Genomic DNA, 17,234 nt, shown 5'->3' with positions numbered 1-17,234 from the left:
TGATGCTAGCCAATCATGTGACAATCAGCCTCCATCTGATGCTAGCCAATCATGTGACAATCAGCCTCCATCGTGATGCTAACCAATCATATGACAATCAGCCTCCATCATGATGCTAGCCAATCTTGTGACCAATCAGCCTCCATTGTGATGCTAGGCATCTCCTGTGAGTGAAACTACTGAGACTGCTGACTTATCGATTCCTTATATCTGTTTGTATAGGAAAGCAAATCTTGAAGAGTTACCATGCACATTCCCAAAGCTTGCTGAATCACAGGTGTGACTTTAAATATCTGACTTTAATGTTAAGAGTTAAATGGTACCATTGTATAAGAAACTGTTTTTTTTAAAGGTTTATTTATTTTATGTCTGAATGTTATTCCCTGCACGTATGTATGCATGTCATATTGTGCCTGGTGCCCACAGAGGTCAAAAGAAGGCATGAGGTCCCAAGAATCAGAGTTTCCAATGGTTGTGATCCACTATATGGATGCTGGGAACCAAATCCGAGTCCTCTGAAAGAACACTTGCTCTTAAGTGCTCAGCCATTTTTTTCAGCCCCTAAGAAATAGTTTCTTCTTAAAAGTTTAAAAAACTAAAGAAAGATGGTAATAACTGGTAAGTTGCCAGTGACCCTAAATCCACTAACTACCAGCATTTTAACTTGAATCTTTCAGAGGAAACTGAAAGATTGCCAAGACCCAGCTATGCTGCCCAGCCACAGACTAATAGGTTTTTAAAATACCAAAGCCATTCAAACCAAGTCTTTTTCAATGAATACTTATGTGATGGTGCTCTCTGTACATGAAAAATATCATCTCCCACTCAAGGACAGTGTGCCACTCAGTACGGTGATACTATTTGCTTATATAAACTAGATTAACCAAAGATCACCATATTTCTGGTAGCTGCATTGTCAAAGACCTAAGGTCATATATCTCATGTTGAAATATTAACACTTACATTTTCTTGCTATAAATACATATACTGAGGTATATCATAATATTAACACTTACATTCTCTAGCTGTAAATATATATATATTGAGGTATAGCATCTCAATTTCTCAGCCAACTTTTTTTTTTTTTTTTTAGAAGATGAAACAAATCAACAACTAAAGGGAACTTAAGCAAATCCTTGGATTTTGGATGTCTGCCCAGAATTTCTGAATTTACTTATTAAGTGCAGCAGGCTTGTTGGAACAATTCCAGAGCCTACGTGTTGGAGAAGAGCAGAGAGTCATAAGGTTGAAGTCAGTCTGCTTTCCTCTCTAAGCAAAGGGTGTGGAATCCTTGTGCTATTGTTGCTAAGTCCTCAGAGGCTTGCCATCCATTATGAAAGGTAACACGCCTAGGAGCCGGCTTCATGAAGTCCATTACGGAAGAGCAAAGCAAGCTGCCCAAAGCCCGAAGCTTCTGTGATCCCACACTCCTCAGGCACTCCCGCCTTTTAATTTTGCTTTTTCAGAATTGAAAGTACTAAGTTGGAAGCTAATACATTCATCCAGGTAGTTTAAAAATGACATCAGAGGCTGTTAGAGGCTGAAGGGGTAAATGGATACAAACGGAATAAGGCAAGAGCTAAGTCTAAGTAGTCAAATTTGCAGAGTTAGAGGTGGACATTAGCAGAAGCATGTCCCTTAAAGTCTGATGGCTTAGGGAATATTTTTTCTAAACAAGAATAGCATGCAGCATGGTTTCCCCGTGGAATAAAGTCACGTCTACTAAATTGAAGGATAATGCTTTACAGGGTTACACTCTGGGGCAGACAAATTAGGACTGCGAGGAAAGGCTGGCTTCTTCCCACCCACCCTGCGCAAGAGATGGGCTGGGTGCAATTACCGAGGAATGGCTGGTCTGTGGTAACCTGGGAGGCCTGCACCCTGCCCTGCTCATCAGATTCACTGAAAATAAAGCAAGAGGCTAAGGCTACCTTCCAAAACAAACACAGCTGCAGAGTGGCCCCTCCTGCCAGGGAGCCCACCCTCCTGCCCCCTCCTTACCAGCCTCCTGCTCCCTGTCATGTACCTCAGCAGCAGCCAGTGAGTGGGTCTCCAGGAAAGCAGGCAGGCATTGCCTTTGGAGAAGCTGAAGCCCTGAGTCCCAGGCCTAGTCTGCGAATGCCTAGGACTCAAGCAGGACACTGACAAATACCATGTAGGGATGTTCCTTTGGTCTGCTTTCAAATGGGTCTCTTAATCTCAAAAGGGGATGCTCTTGAGGGTTAGACAGTGCATGGAAGACACGCTAAATGTGAGGCTCTGCACTCATGAGGCCACACGGTCATCCACAGACCTCTACTCTGGTCTCCTGGTTCAGGCTAATTTCTCAGAACTAGCTGGAACTTTACCTCTGTCTGTCTGCGCTCCTCTGAGCTACCCAGTTCTCCTCGCTGCTGTCCCTAGGAAGATGCTCCCTCATCCACAGTCCTTTAGGAAGCCCAAGTGAGGCTGGGTGTGGACCACACACCTTCCTCTTCATAAGCATCATACTATTCCCTTTCTTCTCTGCTACTCATCACGGCCCCTGGCTGTCTCTTGATATCCAGAACCTCTCAGTTTCCTCAGCGAATGCTACACTTGCCTCAGCGTTTGTTTCCCTATAACTCCCATGTCACCGTCCCGGGTCTCCTCTTTATCCCAGATGAAGCTTCTTCAGATTCTTTCTCCTCTATTTGAAAATTCTCGCATGGTTGCTTGAGAACCAAGCACCCAAAACTTTTGCCAAGGCATTTTTGTCAGTCAGAGGGATTGGTCCCCTTCCTGTCCCTCCCCCTGTTCCCTGTATTTTTCCCTCAAACGTGATCGGTGAGAGCCCAGGAAAGTTTCCCATGTGCCCGATGGTCAACTCCAGTTCTCTTCACTGTTTCTGAACTTTCTCTGTCCAAGCCACTTCACTAGTCATGTCCATCCCGGGACCTCCTGGCCACACTCAGTTCGTGACCTCTCTGACACCGTCACTTTCCCTTCTGCCATGGCTGTGGCTTTAACAAGAGTCCATTAGGCAGGCCACGGCCTGGACCTGACTATGTCCCCCGCAGGCCTGTGTTTGTACACATTCCCTAGCTGGTGCTGACTGTGTCCCCGAAGGCCGGTGTTTGCACACATTCCCTAGCTGGGGCTGACTGTGTCCCCGAAGGCCTGTGTTTGCACACATTCCCTAGCTGGGGTTGCCCTTTTGGAACATCTTGAAAACTTGAGGAGGTGGGGCCTAACTAGAAGAAGTAGGTCACTGGGGGTTGGCACCCTTTCTGTCCCCTCCTCTGTTTTCTGTCTGCTACAAAGAAGCTCCCCTGTCATACACTGCTGTTACCCTGAACCCATGGGGCCAACAACCATAGGCTGGGATGCTTGACATAGTGAGCCAAAGCCAACCCATACTTGGTCATAGGGGCGTGGCCTGCTGTGAGATTGTAGAGCCTAGAACCAACCGCTGTCTAAACAGGACCCGAAGAAACAGAGTATCAAGAGGCAACAGGCCATTGCAGAAGGGGAGAAATTTCAGAGTCCTATACCTAGACAAAGAACTACAGAAAGCTAATGGCCATAGAGAGAGGGACAGCCAGAGTCTCCCAAGGATGAGCCTCTGGGTGGTTATCCAATACCACGTGGCCAGCCCCTAAACCATATATACACAAACAACAAAAATGGACTCACCAGGTTGTAGTTATGTATTTGTGTATCTATATGCATATGTAACAATAATAACTAAAGAAAAAGAGGCCATCAGTCCGAAAGGGAAACTGGGGTGAAGGGAGGAACCATGGGAGGGACTGGAGGGACAAAGGAGAAGGAAGGACATAAAGCAATTATATTTTAATTAAGTACAAATAAAGTTAATGGAAAATGTGGATAAGGAATGTGTCTCTGACTTACAATAATTGGTTTATGTTTAATTTTAGTCCTTTTTTAAAATCCCTTTTTTATTCATGTTACATTCCAATCACAGCCCCTCCCTTCTTCCCTCCCAGTCCCGCCCTTGCAAATCCCTCCCCCATTAATGCCTCCCCTTTTCCTCCTCAGGGGAAGGGAAGCCATCCTTGGGACCCACCCCACCCTGGGACAACTAGTCCCAGCAGGCCTAAGCACCCCCTCAATGTTAGTCTTAATGACCTATAGTTTTGTTCTAATAAAGTCAGATATTATAAAAAATTCTATTTACCATTTGAGTCTCAACTAGGAATAATAATAAATAAGTATTTATGTTTCAAACCTGACTACTGATTTTTCAGTCTCAAAATTTCTCCATCCTCTGGACACAGAATTGGTATAAAAACATTTACAGTCCCCAAAGTCCTCTCAAAGCTTGCCCTCACTGTAACATTCTGACACGTGGCATCTCCTCCGTTGGTCATTACCTCCTGGTTTATCCCTGACTTCATTATGTCTGGTTTATGTTGATCTGTTTTCCTCTTCCATCTGGGCCGTTACTGAGACCAACTCTGCCACCGTGCTGAACGGACAGCCTTGCTCTGCTCATCATGTGCCTGTCGCTGTGCTCATCATGTGACTGTCGCTGCGTCTCTTGGGATCTGCCACTCACCTGCTGGGTCTCCGTCTTTCCCTTCAATTCAGTTGCCTGATGGTAAGTTTTCAGAGCTGCAAAGATCGCACTGACCCTGTCACCCTCACTCAGAAGTGTTTGATATGTTTCAGACTTTCCCATTGGGCACTGACTAATGTGGTGCAGTCAACATTCCTCCTTTATTCTCCCTGACTCCCAGTGCAGCAGGATCACATGCATCTTGGAAATTTACTGAATGCATGCATAAAGTATTTAAAATTAACATGAATGATTAAGCATCTTACTTAAGGCCTCATTCCCACCCTATACCCATTCACTCACACTGCCAACAGGAATGGCACAAAAAGACAATCCATGTGCCCCCCCTTGGATCCAGTCTAGAACCCTTCAAAGACCCCGAGTTCCAGCCAGGTTATGTGCTGTCCCTTCATCTATAGAACTGAAGTGTCCTTCTCCGATCCACCAGCAGACCTCCTCACCTCTAAGCTTAGTAAATCACCAGGATTCTCAATGTATTCAAGTTCAAAGTTATCTTTGAACTTGTCTTGCAGGATTAAGACAAGCTCCCCACAGACTAAGACCAAGTGATTGTACCACACATGCACAACCAGACACTTAACAAATGCTTAGTTGTTGGGTGAGGGTAGGCATGAAGGGCTTCACTGTTTAATGCATCCGGTTTTATCATCAGCAAAGAATTTTCTTCATGCAAGGCCCAAAACCCTCCTTTCATCTCTTCTACATGTGCATGCATTTCTTTTCAGGGGGTGGGTACTAACTACCTGAGCATCATAAATGGCCACTCTCATGCAGGGAAAGAGTGCCAGGGTGGGCATCAGTGTACCTGTGCTCAGTAGCAGCAAGACCTTCATTATGGAGTACTCCTCAAAGGTCAGCTGAAGCCGCACGAACTGAAGGCTGATCTGCCGCATCCCCTGGCACAGCTCGTACATGGCAGACTGATGCATCTTCTCTCTGCAAAGGAAAAGCAGCCACATACATCTGAGAAGATGGGTCACCATCATGTCCAGCCTGGCAGCCCGGGCAGCTCACCAAGGGCCCTGAGCCAGGTCCGCCTGTGGCTTCAACATGAAGCAGATGTGCATTTTAAAGACAAGACAGATGCCTTTCTGAGTAACTATAAGTCAATGGTTTCTAAAGCCCTACGAGCTTCCTGTGCGAACATGGTGATGCTGTGATAAGATCACCCACAAAGCAGAGCAGCTGTGGTGATGTGGGGTGAAGCTCAAGCTTTGCTGGTTGCTGGTGTGACAGACTGACGAGAAAGGACTAGGTTGGCTGCGGTGAACAGAAGGTGGTCACGACTAAGCTTGTTTCTACATGGCCTCTCCTACAGAGGTCATGGAGTAGGTCTGGTACTGACTTCACCAGTATACTTGATAGGGAATTAAAGGCAAATTAGAAAGGTAAGAACAAGAAGTAGAATCGGCTGTAATCAAGACAGACAGTAATGTCACCATATACAAAAATGTTTCCATTTACACAGCCAACCCATCCCTTCATTCCACCACCCAAATGTTTCCATATAAATTCATACATACAATGAAGAGGTCTTTCTTTTCTCTTTCCTTGAGGGATAAACAAGGCATCATATTGTTTTTAGACGTTTTTCAGGGGGAAAAAAAAAGTGCCTGTTGGGAGGCTTTGCAAACGTAGTAAGAGATGACAGGTGAAACATGAAAAGAGTTGTCAAGCCAAAGGGACGGGACAGGCCACAAGGCTGGCGCCTTTCTCCAGGTGTATCAGGACAGGTGAGCCCAAGCGCTGCAGTCCCCACCCAGGATGCACCCTGAGCTCTGCTCAGTTGCCAAGCGTCTTCTAAGAGGTGAGGAACCCTGGGGGAAATGGGGCAAACTTGGCTCTGGATAGTAATAGTATCTTCCTTCTCCTGTCATAAGCTAGAAGCTATGTTAAGGCAATATCTACATGCACACACACTCACACACACACACACACACACACACACACACACACACACACACGCACACATGCACGCACACGCACGCACGTACACACGCACACACGCACGCACGCACACGCACACACATACACGCACACATGCACGCACACGTACGCACGCACACACGCACGCACACACGCACACATGCACGCACACACGCACACACACGCACACATGCACGCACGCACGCACACACGCACACACGCACGCATGCACGCACACACGCACACATGCATGCATATAGTAACAGTAGAAGCTTGTAGATCTACTACCAAGAATTAAGCATGTAACAAATGCTAAGACCTTTTAAATACTTGCTTTTGATTTTTAAGCAGTTTCATCGTGACACAGTTGAGGCCTAGTCTCTTCCTGCTGGGTCTGACCTGGCTCTTCCTCATCTAAGATAGGAACAACAAGCTTGATGGATTAGCTTGTTCTCAGATGTGTGTGTTAAGTGTGCATGTGTAAAACGACACACTCCTGTATTGTCATGCTGAGATCTGACACTAGAGATGATATCCCTCAGTAACTAAATTCCACTCAACATGTAAGTATGAAAGGTGTTGATTTTAACAGTGGGAACACTAAGTGAGGTCACTGGCTGCTTCAAGCTTTGTGAATAACATCACAACTTATAACAATTTTATAAAACAACATGTGCATGTGCAAGAGCATGCACGTGTGTGTGTGTGTGTGTGTGTGTGTGTGTGTACACGTGCATTCCCATGAGTGCAGTGGCTGTGGAAGCCAGAGGGTGTCATATCTCTTAGAGGTAGGCTATGGACAAGTGTGAGCCGCCTGATGTAGGTGCTGGGGAACTAAACCCGGCTGTTCTGTGGGAGCAATACAGGTTCTTAACCACTGAGCTCTCTTTCCAGCCCCTGTTACAATGTCTAATGGTGGGAGGGCACATGGATCCTTAGCTTTTTACTGCTGTTACAAAGGACAATCTGAGAGCACCTTTGTGTGCTTCCACAAGACAGAGCTTGGTACAGAACCGCTCATCTACCAGCATTGCTTCCTAACAGTGTAGCCCAGGAGAGCCCTTCCATTCCACACCCTACCAGTTACCTGGTCCCAAATATTTTGCCATCTGATGAGCACATGTTCAAGGGTAACTCGTAGTTGCTTTTATTTCCATTCCAGCATCACCAATAGCTCTACGTGATTTTTCAAATGTTTACTGACCAACTCTTCTTTGGGGACTTTGCCATTTTATTTGTAATCCTTCTATCATTACGTCACACTTTCAAAAATAATAACAAGCAGCATTATTAGTTGGGTTCATGGAGCTCAGACTGGCCTCAAAATTGTTACGATGCTGGGGATGAGCTTGAAGTTTTGATCCTCCTGCCTCTACCAGAAGGGTCACAGCAGTAGGATTACAGGCACTCGCCAGCACACCTCATTGAAACTAGGCAAGCACTCTGCCAGCTAAGCTACACTCACAACTGCATGGTCCTCCTGGCTTCAAGCAATCCTCCTGCCTCAACGTCCAAATAAGTAGAGTAGCAGGCATCTACCAAGCTTCCCCACCCCTTTTTTCTTAATTGTTTGCATTATTTTCATTCCCTCTTCTCCCCTCCCCTCACCCCACCCCCTGGATCTTCTTCCTCCTTCTCTCTTGTCAGGACTTGCTTGATGTCTTTTCTCCAGTTTCGTTTTATTCTGTTGGTTTAAAATTCACCACATGTATTTAATCATCAAAAAGCCAAATTAAAAAAAACTGAGAATTTCCAAGTTTTGCCATTATCCATTCCCAACTATTTGCCACTTGAATAGCTCAGTTTGACCTGCTTCCATTTATTGTGATGATGGCAGGCTTGGACTTTCCCATCACCACATTGGCCCCCTCGCCCTCTGTTCTCTCTCTGCTCTGCTCTCTGCTTTCCTTCCTTTAACTGGATCAATCCAGCCTTCCTCTCTGTGTCTGTCTCTCTTCTGCATTTAGAAAATGCATTCTTTCTTTCACACTTCTAATGGTTATTTTTGAATGAAGAGCTTGCATAGTTAAAAGCCTAGAGTTAATTAGAAGATTTCTTCCAGAAACAGGAAAACTGCTGACACCACATCATCTTTCTTCTACCACTTCCCGTTCTCCACGAGAAGGATCTTCAGGCTTGGATCCATCCTGCTTTCAAATCTCAGTCAAACCATTTGTTCCTCTTAGATTCACTGGTGTGTTTCTCAATATCCCCTTCCTGCCTTCTGCAGCATCCAGGGTGGATCCCAGTCCTTAGACCTCCAGGCAAGCACTTCACCAAGCGGCTCCAGGACCGCCCCACCAGTATGTCCAGGAGTAGCAGGGTCTTTGCACATCAGCACTTCCTGTTCACTATGCCTCACTTCTGCATTCCATTTCGTACTTATTAAAGAGCATGCTTTAGTGATTCTTAGCTGAAGTCCTCGTCTCAACTTATCTCAATGTGTCAAAACCTGATTACTTGGATGCTTTCCAAAACTCCAGATTTCTAGCTTGACAAGTAATTTCTCCCAGAACTTTAAGTCTACTATTCCATGAAGCCCAGGCCTCCTTCCTGGCTTTGGGAGGAGCCCCATCTAGTCTTGAGTTTTCTTTGGTAGCATTATGTTTTTCTCCTTAACCCATGCCTGCACCATCACTGTGATGTGCCTGGGGACTGACTGGTTAGTACTTCTCCTGTTGGAGGCACAGTGCCATTGATGACGTGTAGGCATCAGTTCAATCCTGCCGTGACCTTTGCTACGGTCTCTTCACATAGCATCCTTGCTCCAGCCCCATCGTTGAGTGCTTAGTGGGATGTTAGCCCTTCTCATCACCTCTGTTTTGCCTCCTCTTTTGTTCACACCCTTTTCTTACTATCTTCTTCCTAGGGGATTTTTTTTCCCACATCTATTTTCCAACTAAATATTTTTCTTTGTCTATTAAATCCATACATTAATATTTATAGTTTATTCACTGTTTATTATTTTTGAGAATTTCATGCACAAGTACTGTGTATTATTTCCAGCCTTCTCTGTCCCCTTCCAACTACCTCTGTGTACCCTGAATCACGGTCAAATTCATGACCTCTTTTTTCTATAATTAATCTTATAATTAAATCAATACTAATTAATTTCTTTAATTTTCTTGTTTATTTTTCTTTAAGTTTATTTCATGTTGCTGTGTATAGTTCTTGAATTTTGGTGGCAGTATTTGTGGTGTCAAGAAGCAAAGATGTGCTATTGTTATTCTTGTTATTTGTACAATGAAGTCCATATCATATTGCTTGTGCCTTAGGGCTTGAATTTCAGTGGTGGTTTTCACCATGTCAAGGAGTCAAGATGGCCTCCTCTTTAGTTCTTTCAGAAACATCTGTGACTTCCCATAAGGCATTTCTTCTCTTATGGTTATAATGCCACCAGACATTTCAACGTGCTTCTTTTTATAGTTTCTTTCAGATTTTCAAGCTCATTTTTAGGATGCCAGGATGCACATTTGGCACATACTTTGGCATTCCTTGTCTTCCCCACGAACCTGTATGGCACTGACTTGTAGAAGGAGCTCTGTGGGAAGTCCTGGCAGTGAGAACTGCCATGAGTACTAAGTGCCTTGTGACTTCTGGACCAGTTTTATCGCTAATTCCTCAGCTTCAGTGCTTTTGCTAGGACACATGTAGTTAAACTTGGACTCCACTTGATGTGGTGGAGGCCTGTTTCCTTATTTCACTCTGCTTCATTTCCATGGCCCTGGGCTAGTCAAAGAGTAGCTGAGTTTTATTGTTCTTGGTAGCCAAGTCATGGGGCTCTATCCCAGGCCCCAACCCAGCTGGAATCACGGCCTTTTTTCCTGTTTGTGTTCTAATATGCACCCCTAAAGCAGAGGTCTGCACCCCCTCATCTGTTGGCTAATTGGAGCTTTAGCTCAAAATTAAACAGACCTTCCCCCCTCACCCTAGTCCCTCTGTGGAAGTATGGAGACCAGAAAACCTTAGCTGATGTTCCTCAGGTTCCATTCACCTTGGTTTTGGAAACTTGGCCTCTCGTTCACTGGCCGATGACTCTCATGGATCTGCCTTCCTCCTCTCCCCAGGCCCTGGGGTTCTGCGTGTGTACCACCATACCTGGCTTTTCATGTGGGTTCTGGGGTCTGGATACATGCCCACGGGTTTACAAGGAAAGCTTGTAATAAGGAGGCTATCTCTCCAGGTCTGCTTGCGTCTCCTTTTGAGACTTTCTATGCTTTTCAGAGGGTCTGTTTTGTTTTTGTGCAAAAATTTCTATGTGTCTATGAGGGAGAAATACCTCAGTTCATTTCCACCATTCAGTTTTTTACGAGATTCTTAAACAGAGGATCCATTTTAAAAGTCAAAAGTAAAATGAATCTAAGTATCAGCTAAATATCAGCTTTCACTCAATATATAGTTCATGATTGAAGAAGAAAGAAAAGAAAGAAGAGATGGGAAGTATATAAAGCAAGGAAGTGAAGGCATGCACATCTGCATATGATGCACATCTGCATATGATGGTGACAGGAAGCTGACTGTCTACTGGTAACTTATGATTATTAAGTGACTCCCAAATAAAATATGACATTTATGAAGATTTCAGAAAGTGGAGAGAGACAGTCAGAGACAGACAGAGACAGAGAGACAGACACAGGGAGACTGTACATTGCTGTGGAGGTTAGAGGACAACTTAGCATGATATCCTGAGGAGGAAGGTGCCATCCACCTTGTGTGTTTGAGACAAGGTCTCTCACTAGCTGGCTTCCAGAGTAGACTAAGCCTGGCTGACTGATCCTAGGGATCCTGTCACTACCTCTCTCGCATGGGGATTATAAGTCACCATTGCACCTGGCTATTGAATGGGGGTTCTGGGATTCAGCCTCAGGTTCTGGTGCTCATGGGACAAGCACTTTACCCACTGAGTAGCTCCCCAAGCCACTCACACTTTTGGTGGCCTGCCCTTCCTTTTCCACAGGGGAGCAAGCACTTTTGGCTTTGCATGGAGTTACCACACAGCTCCAGAGGCCCACAGTCCTGTGACTTCTGAGACCCAGGCTTTGCACTAGCAACACCCAAATACCTCCACTCATTCCAATCTTGTATAGACATAGGAAAGCACTATGCGGAAGCTCCCAATGCATAAAGTACCATGTGAAGGTTAGTTCTTTAAAAATATAATTGCAATAGAGAAAATATTTCTAGAGAAGTCAGCACTCATTTTGGTTGAAGCAAGCCAAGAAAGCATCAAATTCTTGAAATGAATTTTCAAGGAAAAAAAAACATTTTATTATTATCACTTCTATATATAGGCCAGTACACCAAGGGAAGAGGAGAGACAAGGCAGATGTTCACAAGGTAGAAGTGACTTGCTTAGTGCTGAACACGAGAAGTAAACACCTTCATGTCAAAGTGTTTCTGTTACTAAGACGTGTTAGCACAATATCCACACACAGAGCAAAGGTTGGAGAGATGCAACCCTGTCTGGAAGCACCTGAGAGGGCTCGTGTGTGTGTGGCAATACACCTAAAGAAAGTAGTTTTTGTCACATGGGTATGAACTGAGTCTATTAACTCTTTGTTGAAGAGCCTTGCAGCCCACACGGCTGTGTTTAGGGACAGTTCCTGCACGCAAGAGTTGAGTTACTTCTTGCCAACTCTCATTATAACTTGTAAGGAACTATCAGCATGTTTATGAGGAATGTTGGATGTGAGAAAGCCACCATTCAAACTCCGATGTTTTACTTTCTCGGGCACTTTGGCCCACATGAAGACCTTTCAGGTCTGCCCTCTATCATCCAACTGCACAGAGATCTCTAGCATGAAACCGATTTTGTAATCAATAAATCCATTGTTTATCCTTTATTCTGCATTATGTAGTAGAACTTGTGTGCTTCCAAATCCTTTTGCAAAAGAGGAAGATGATGTACTCAGTATAGCTTAAAATTCATGGAAGTAGGCTGGTCACCTTACAAACATGCTTAAGTTCACCACAGTATTTTGCACAATTAGATTTCATGTGCAGAAAAATACTTCAAAAGAAGTAGAAGCGCCGGGCGTGGTGGCACACGCCTTTAATCCCAGCACTCGGGAGGCAGAGGCAGGCGGATTTCTGAGTTCGAGGCCAGCCTGGTNTACAAAGTGAGTTCCAGGACAGCCAGGGCTATACAGAGAAACCCTGTCTCAAAAAACCAAAAAAAAAAAAAAAAAACCAAACAAAAAAAGAAGTAGAAGCAAGGACAATATTTTGGCATGATACTGGTATTAAAACTTCTGCCTTTGCAGAAAGATTCTATTATATGATTTTATTCATTTAATAATTGTATCTTGTTTTGAACAAAACAATCAGGTATCATCAAGTGAGATTGTACTTGACTACTTCGGGGAAAGAAAAGGAACTCTGTATCCTGCTTTTAAAATCCAAAAGTAAATGCACAGCTCCAAGTCAGCCTTGAACAGTAGACTGAAATAGAGGAGGCAAGGAAGTGGAGTTACAGATGACTGTGAGATGACTGGTGTAGGTGCTGGGAATCACACCTGGGTTTGTAACTGAGCCATTGGTCCAGCCCAGAATGAATAGATCTTTATGTTGTATACCAAGTCAGATAAGTCTGTCTGTCACTAGTGACAAACACTGTATGGTTTCATTTCTGTGGGGTTCTCTGAGTAGTCAAGTAGAGTAGAGACTTGGTGATTATAAGAGACACAGCTTCAGCTTCATGCAATGTGACATTTCCCTTGATTAGCTGCACAACTATGTGATTGCATGTCACTCCCCTGAGCTGCACACATGATAGGTCAAGACGTCAAGTCTCTTATGTACTTTCATCCCTACCAAGTTTGGGGAAGGGTAAAGTGACTGTTTACAAATCATCATCTTACTATATACGCTGACGGAGATTACCAAACTAAAATTGTTTTTAATCATTTAGCTTCTGCCAAGGCTTGTGGGTTATTTCATATGACACAGACATCTCTTCCCCATTTCCACAGCTTGCTCTGTCTTGCTGTCTTGTCAGTCCTCCATGTCGCTGTCTGTGTGTTTTACTGCAAGCCATACTGGAGGCTTTTAGAAAGCAGGAGATGTAAAAGTTCTTTAATAAACCATGGTTACAAAAGGTCACCTGGAAACTGTCCCCAGGGTTCTATTTGTTCTATAGTCCTGATGCCTTATGGGGAAGACGAAGATGGGCTCCATGTCTCATTTATGTCCTCCATAAACTGCCATTTAATTGACATAACCTTGTCTCACTGGCTGATGTTCTCAATGCCTAAGGACAATAGTTTGGCAGCTCTGCCACCTGTGGGGCTCCAGGAAAAGACTGACGGTGCTGTTTATTCCAGATTCTTTGGCAACAGCGCACCAACCTCTCTTCTCACTTACACATCTCTGAGGTGTGTAAGACAGCACTTTGGGAAGTATTGCAAAAAGACTACTAAAATAATCCACAGTCGACCCTGCAATAGACCTGAGGGACTGCCTGCACTGTGTTATTTGCCCTTCTCAAGACAGGGTATATATCATTCCATGATTGGTTTTCATAGGGCACATAAAATGTTCAAAATGATGTGAAGTGAGTGCCAAATAAATATCTCACAGTGATGGGTATTGGTGAATCTAAGCTTCCAGCAGCCGAGCCGTTGAACCAGGGTGAAAGCCCTTGAGTTTCTGCACTCTCAGGAGCAGATCCATCATTAAGGACATTTGGTTTTCTAGTAGCCAGCTAAAACTTCAGTAAATTGCCTCTAGGACTTTGTGTAGTGTGTCGTCATGAGGCAGCACGGGTCTGGTACCAGTGAGTCAAGTAACTTGAGATCACAGCAGATCGGGACACTACACACTACATCATCAGGTTGGGATAAATTGAACATTCTGTTCTATGGACAGTGTAACAGATGGCTCCTGACTGGTGCTTATCATTAAAAAAAAAAAATCCACAAAATCCAGCATTTAGAAACCGCCCCTTTCTTCAAACCTTAACAGGAATAAAAATTACCTCAATTTGAATCTTCAAATTATTCAAGCTTACTGTTTCTCCTCCCAACGATGGTCACACATTTTTTTCTAGCTATGCTCCTGATTTGCTCTCCTAAGGATGTAGAGTGTATCTGCAGTGGAGAGCCCAGCCGTCAGGTCCTGAGATCAGCATGAGAACTGTGTCTGCTTCTACTCTCCTGGACTGGTGCCTTGGAGAGAGACTGGCAGCACAGGGTCTCTGGGACATCTATTTATTCTCCAAACGTCTCACAGTGCCTTCGGTACTAGTTAGAAACCAACCTGGTGTTCTCTGTCACCGAAAGAGATGTCCTGAAAGAGATGTCCCGAAAGAGATGCGCTTTCATAAAGCCATCATTGGACTTCAGCGCCTCAATTTCCGCTGACTTCAGTGAATGATAATTGAAAACAGTACATGACAAAAACTGAGGAGGGGCCTGGTGACAGTCATGGAAGTGTAGGGAGAAAGAGCATTTGGGTTTTTTCCATGAATATTATACATGGCATTTAAAAACATTCATTCATAATGAAACATAAAAAATACTTAATATAGGGAGCAGGGTGATAGCTCTTACAGGTGAAGTCCTTTAGCACGTAAACATGGGGAGCTGAGCTTGAACCCCCAGACCACATACTAAAAAAATTAAAACAACAACAAAAACGACACCAGGTGTGGTGGCATTCGCTCATAATCTCGGTGTTGGGAAGGCAAAGACAGGCAAGTGCTTGGTGCTTGCTGGCCAGACAGCCTCAGCAAATTGGGTAGTCCTGGAACAAGAGGCCCTCATCTCAAAAAACAAAGTGGACAGCTCCTAAGGAATGATGGCGCCTGAAGTTCTCTGGCTGTCAGAGACATGCGTATGACATGCACCTGCACAGATATTCATAGTGCACCGATAAATACCTGAGATAACCCGCGGTTCCCATCAGGCATCAGGATAGTTTGGGGTAAAAGAGAGCCAGCACACAGCCACGGCAAGCTGCAGAAGCTCCAGTTTTACAGCATGTGAATGGGTAACAACAACTGCATCCCACAAATGCGCTGAGCACTGTCTCAACACTCTTCCTTCATTAGTGCTGCCTCTCCCCAGGCCACTAACACGGTAACTGACTTGAACAAGGTGACTTCTGAACAGCTCTTCAGTCCCTGAGGTGGGTGAGGCAGCAGTGGCAAGGGGTAAAGGGAGCCTCAGATCACCATCTGCACTAGCCCTGGCCCTTGGGTACGGCCATGCAGGTACACGCCAGCACTCTGCTCCCACAGGAATGAACTGGACTGTTTACGATGCAGCAAACTGATCTTGCTTTTAAAGATTTTGTTTCTTTTTATATTTTGAGCATTGATGTTTTGCCTGCATGCGTGTCTGTGTGGTGGTGTGGGATCCTGGAGTTATGGGCAGTTGAAAGCTGCCATGTGGGTGCTGGGAATTGAACTGAGGTCCTTTGGAAGAGCAGCCTGTGTTCTTAACCACTGAACAATCTCTCCAGCTCCTGATATTTTTGATTCTTGATTTGAAAAGGAAATTTATAAAATCCTCACTCTAATCATAAACTTATTCCAAGACACTTCTTAGAAGGTTAAATGGAAGCAACTGTTACTTTAAGGTCTAAACTGTGGACTGCAGGGCCAAAAGCTGAGTTCTAAAACACAGAACAGAGGCCTAGCACCAGGGAATGTTCAATAAATGCTCACTGGCTTAAGACTCATTACCCCAAACTACTATCTAGTTGGGCTGCTGTGTATACAGCTGCACATTCCCGATCCAACCAAAGTGCATCAAAAATATCAAAAATATCAGAAACACTTATGTCTGAAGTGAACATGTAGAAACTTTTTTTCTCGTCATTATTTTGTGGGCAATATGGTAGCACAGTCATTTCACTACCATCCCAATGGTTTTAGCCAGAAAGCATCTAAAGGGGGTCTGAAGGGTGAGGGTGTGTGTGCATCATTTGCACCTGTAGATCTGGTATCCATAGGCATCCTTTAGTGATCAACACTCTGACATGAAGGGACAACAAGAAACATAGAAAGGAGATTTAAAAAAAAAAATCCCTAAATCCCTACCGACTAGTGGAAGTTAATTTTTCAATTACCATGTTTTGACTGTAGGCTGTAGACGTCAACAGAAGACAAGACTCAGAGGTGAATCTTCCTCTATGCAGACACATTGTGGGTATAAAAAGCCATTTAGTTTTAATGAGTGACTCTAGTTACTTACTTGTAAGAGGGAAGCATAAAAGGCAAGGGTTTTACCAATCCCTGTGGAAATTGTAGAATTCAAACAAAGCTAATTACCAACTTATGAATGCCATAGGCTACTTAGGTAAGACCTGGGGACAAACCCTTGTCGCTCACTGCAGCCTAGGTCTGTATCCCCAGCCTCTGATGGTGTCAGCTTTCCTAAAGCAGAAACCATGTGATCTTAACATCCAGGGCCCGGGGCTGTGAGCCTGCAAGGCAGCCATCTTCCTGGGAGCCTTGCAAAGTGTCTGGGACATTACCTAAGCCTGGTGGGTGTAGACGCTGGGGCAGGAAAAGCTACAGGGCAACTCTTCTTGTGTTCCACAACCTTCCTTTACTGGGACTGGCTCACTAGCTGAAGGAAATATATGCTAAGAGCCAAGCTCTGTTACCAGAGACACTATTGCATCTGGTAATGAAACTGGGTCCTAGGTGTCAGTTTTGGGATGCCATAATTCCAGACGAAGGGGGCCTTCTATTGTTTCAATTAGTTTATAAAAGCTGGTGCATTGTCTGCTTGAGCAGAAA

General features: G+C 44.5%; 1 protein-coding gene across 1 annotated transcript in view; it reads right to left on the bottom strand.

Moving 5' to 3' along the window:
- Nr3c2 (nuclear receptor subfamily 3 group C member 2) overlaps positions 1-17,234 on the bottom strand; it is a 345,164-nt gene that overhangs the window by 29,814 nt on the left and 298,116 nt on the right. Inside the window, exon 7 of the mRNA XM_021220574.2 lies at positions 5,367-5,497. Coding sequence (XP_021076233.1) covers positions 5,367-5,497 — 131 coding nt within the window. The remainder of the gene's footprint in view (positions 1-5,366; positions 5,498-17,234) is intronic.

Source organism: Mus pahari, chromosome 20 (genome assembly GCF_900095145.1).
Source record: "Mus pahari chromosome 20, PAHARI_EIJ_v1.1, whole genome shotgun sequence".
NCBI lineage: Eukaryota > Metazoa > Chordata > Mammalia > Rodentia > Muridae > Mus > Mus pahari.
Note: the sequence above shows the minus strand (reverse complement) of the source record. Positions and strands in the feature narration are given on the sequence as shown.